This window comes from Aythya fuligula, chromosome 16 (assembly GCF_009819795.1).
Source record: "Aythya fuligula isolate bAytFul2 chromosome 16, bAytFul2.pri, whole genome shotgun sequence".
Taxonomy (NCBI): Eukaryota; Metazoa; Chordata; class Aves; order Anseriformes; family Anatidae; genus Aythya; species Aythya fuligula.
In genome coordinates this window covers 1955593-1959318 of record NC_045574.1, presented here as the reverse complement: position 1 = coordinate 1959318, position 3726 = coordinate 1955593, and the positions used below count along the sequence as shown (strand labels likewise).

The window sequence follows — 3726 nt, the reverse complement described above, 5'->3', positions numbered from 1 at the left end:
CTAGATGGATTTCCTCCGCGGCCGTGGGCGCTGCCGGCACCGGGGGCTGCCAGACGACAGCGTGCTCGCCGGGGAGGAGCCAGTCTGGCCCCGCGTGCTCAGGGACACCTCGTCGATTTTGTAGGAGATGGAGTTGTAGTAGACGGGGTTGGTGTGGCAGCTCAGCGTCTCGGGGTGGGAGGGCACGGGGCTGCCGCACAGCGGGGCTCGGTAGCACAGGCAGGTGCAGAAGGAGGGCACCTTGGCCGAGGAGTTGGCTGAGCGCCGCCGCCTCTCCGCGTCCTCCTGGACCAGGGGGATCAGGTTCAGCTGGCTCGTCCGCTCCTCCGCCGGGAGGAAAATGGCCTTGCTGCTCCGGCCGGCCTCGCCGGGTGGCGGGTGGAGGTTGTTGCGGGCCCTGCGCAGCGAGGCCCTCTCCTCGGCGTCCCGCCGCTCGTCCTCCGAGTTCATGGTGAGGAAGCGCAGCACCACCAGGTTGAGGAAGGCGCCGATGACCGTCAGGCCCACCAGGATGTACATGAAGCTGAAAGCCACGTACGGGGGCTTCTTTTGCAGCGCCTCGTTCTTCTGCAGGGCCACGAAGTCGCCGAAGCCGATGGTGGTCAAGGTTATGAAGCAGTAATAGTATGCGTGGAAGAAGGTCCAGCCCTCGAAGTACGAGAAGGCCGCCGCCCCGATGCACAGCGTGCCCATGCAGGACAGAAAGCCCACCAGGACCATGTTCTCCATGGAGACGTTGGTTGTCCTCATGCCCAGGCATTTCTTCACCTTCTTGAGCAGCAGCCGCACGAGGGTGTTCATGCGCTCGCCCAGGCTCTGGAACATGACTAGGGTGAGGGGGATGCCCAGGATGGCGTAGAACATGCAGAAAACTTTGCCGGCGTCCGTGCCCGGGGCAGCGTGCCCATAGCCTGTGGAGGGAAGGGGACAGGCAGGCGTCAGGCCCTGGCGGGGGCTCCCCTGGGAGCCCCTCCCAGATTTAATTTCCCACCGCTGTGGGGAAATCTCTTGCAGGACTCGAGGACAGGCACAGCGACGCCATGAGCTGTAGTGAGCTATTCACCACCATCCCCCCGACCTCTGCTGTGCTGGCGCCCACCTCGCTTCGTTCGACCAGCCAAACCAAACCCCGCGGCCCCTGACCTAAAAGGACGAGTGAGCAACGCGCTGTGAGCAGCCCGGCTGCGTGGGGGGCTCGGAGGAGGTGCCCAAAGCTTGCTGCTGGGTTTCCCTGAGAAACCACCAGGGCTGGAGACGCCTCTGAAGGTGCCTGCAGAGCAGCACCAGCGAGCAGCTCACAAAGAGGGATCCTTCCTGCACTGCTGCCTGGCCTTTGGCAAACAGACATTTGTGTGTGTGTGTGTGTTTTTTTTTTTGTTCTTTTTTTTTTTTCTTTTTCCTTTTTTTCCGGGTACCTGATGGACTTTTGCTGGAAGAAATGGGGAGAAAATGTGCTCTTTTTACTTTTGTTCAGAGCTCTGACTTGGCTCCACCTCTGTCTCCTTTGCCAGCGGATTTCCAGGGCTCTTAGGGGAAGAGTTAGCACAAAGTGATGGGAAGAGCAGAGGATGACAAACGCATTGTCCTGGGCTCGTGGCGCACCTCCCACTCCAGGAAACTCCTGCAGGTGGTAGGGCTGGGAGCAGAGGACAGCGTTACCCTCGGCCATGCTCTGAGCCGCAAATGCAGGGGCAGCAGGGAGTGACCGGTCTCTAATTGCCGGGTCTGTGCACAAACCCGTGCAATCACAAATGACCAACTTAATTCCTGCATAGCACATCTCTCAGAATACAGAGCAGAAATGCGACTGCAGTGGTAAAGGAGAAAAAAAAAAAAAAAAAAAAAAAGGCAGTCAGATCCCAGCCTAATAACTGAGTGCAATTATCAGGTCCTAGGCTACCAGGTAATACAATGAGAGCAATGAGGAGGTAAATACAATGATACAGAAGAGCAGTAAGTGGAAAAACAGCTGTTGTACCCTGAGAGGCTCCTGAAAGAGCATATGACTGATGCTTTCAAAATGACAAAAGGAATTAGAAAGAGTAAACACAGCTACGTTGGTGCTAAAGCTGAGATTCAGAGCGCAGCCCGATGGAGAGGGAGCTGACACACCAGGCTTTTAAAATATGGCACCTGGGCTGAAATTATTTATTGCACGGGGCGTGTAACACGCTTCCCAATTGTTTGTCACAGGCGACAGAGGAATCATGTTAATGAAGCTATAACCTGTCGTGGGGTGAGGGGGATTTTCCCATTTGCCCCGAAACACAGCGTGTGTGGCCCGATGTGTGTGGCCCTTCCACGAGGCTGAGATGAGGAGCTGCTGTTAGCTGCTGGCTGTGCAAGGCAGGATTTGGCCTCAGGGCTCCTGCCCCCAAAAAACATCTGCTGGTTGAGCTCCCAGCCCGAGGAATGACCCGAGCGGGGGTCCCACACCTGCCTGCCCTCGGGGGATGCTCGGGGTGCGTGGATTAATGGAAGTGGGTTAATTAAATGCTGCGAAACACCTATGTGGCTAACCTCAGAGTGAAGGCAGTCCTCGTTGAATTTAGTGTCATTTCATCGTGAGATAGCAGACAAACCACATCTGGGCTCTAGTAAGCGTGTCTACCTGGGGGCTCCATGCAACTCCATCATTCCCCCAACCCAACTCACCCCCATCCCCACCCCCTGTGGGTGCCCGCACCTGTGTAGCTGCTGGGGCTCCCCGGAGCAGCTCTTGCACAGCCCCACAGCTGGAGTTTGGCGGACCCAGAGCCTCCTGCCCGGCTCCCCAGCCCAGCTCTCTGCCTGCAACCCTCCGGGGGCCCGGCGTGGCTCCCACCCTTGCACCCAGCCAACTTCTGCAGCCCCGGGACCGGGGGCGCATCGCACCCCGCGGCTCCTGCCCCCCGCTGCGCCTCCCCAACCGCGGGGGGGCCGGCCGGGACCCCCCAGCGAGGCAGAGCCCCCCGCCTGGGGTACCCGGAGCAGGGGCTGGCTGGAGGGGGAGGACCCGGAGGGGATGCGGGGCCGGATGGAAGGGGGGCACCGCGCGCTCCGGCGCTCACCGATGGTGGTGATGACCGTGATGGCGAAGTAGAAGGAGCCGGCGAACTTCCACTGCCTGCCGGCTCGGTGGGGCTCGGCCTGCAGCACCAGCCGCTCCAGCTCCCGGTAATCGTCGGCGGAGAAGCGGTACTTCCTCCGCAGCTCCCCGCGCTTCTGCTCCAGCAGCCGCTTGCGGCCGCTCTCCGCCTCCGACTCCAGCGCATCGAAGACGGCGGCGCCCACCAGCAGGTAGGAGAAGATGCAGAGGATGAGCGCGGCCGTGCGCAGGTTCTGCCGCTTCATGGCTCAGCCCGGGCTCCGCATGGCCCCGCCGTGGGTCCCCCCCTTTCCCCGTCCCCCCCTCCCCGTCCCCGGGCCCCGCCGCCGCGCCCCCGCGCAGCGCCCGCGCCCGCGCACCGCCCCCTGCGCGCCCGCCGCCGCCTTGCGCGCCCCCAGCGGCACCCCGAGGTGCCCCCTGCGCGCCCCCGTGCCGGGCCGGGGGGTACTGGGGGCGCTGGGGGCGCGCAGTGGTGCTGGGGGTGCTCAGGACCACCCCGAGCTCTCCAGCAGAATGGGCTGCGGGAGGAGCCGGAGCCCGCGAAGCGGAGGCCCCGCTTTGTCGTCTCTGGCTTCCCGAGCTTTTATGTAAGCCTTCTGCTGCCTTCTTAAAAATAGGATACTTCACTGGTTGGATGG

The 3726-nt window shown here is 61.8% G+C and overlaps 1 protein-coding gene across 1 annotated transcript; it reads right to left on the bottom strand.

The window, feature by feature from the left end:
- On the bottom strand, window positions 1–3333 carry KCNK15 (potassium two pore domain channel subfamily K member 15). Its single transcript, XM_032198615.1, has 2 exons — window positions 3051–3333; window positions 1–911 (listed from the first exon to the last, which is right to left on the bottom strand). Exons 1-2 carry the CDS (start codon window positions 3331–3333, stop codon window positions 1–3), a joined length of 1194 nt encoding a protein of 397 aa, XP_032054506.1.
- Between the last annotated feature and the right edge of the window lie 393 nt (window positions 3334–3726).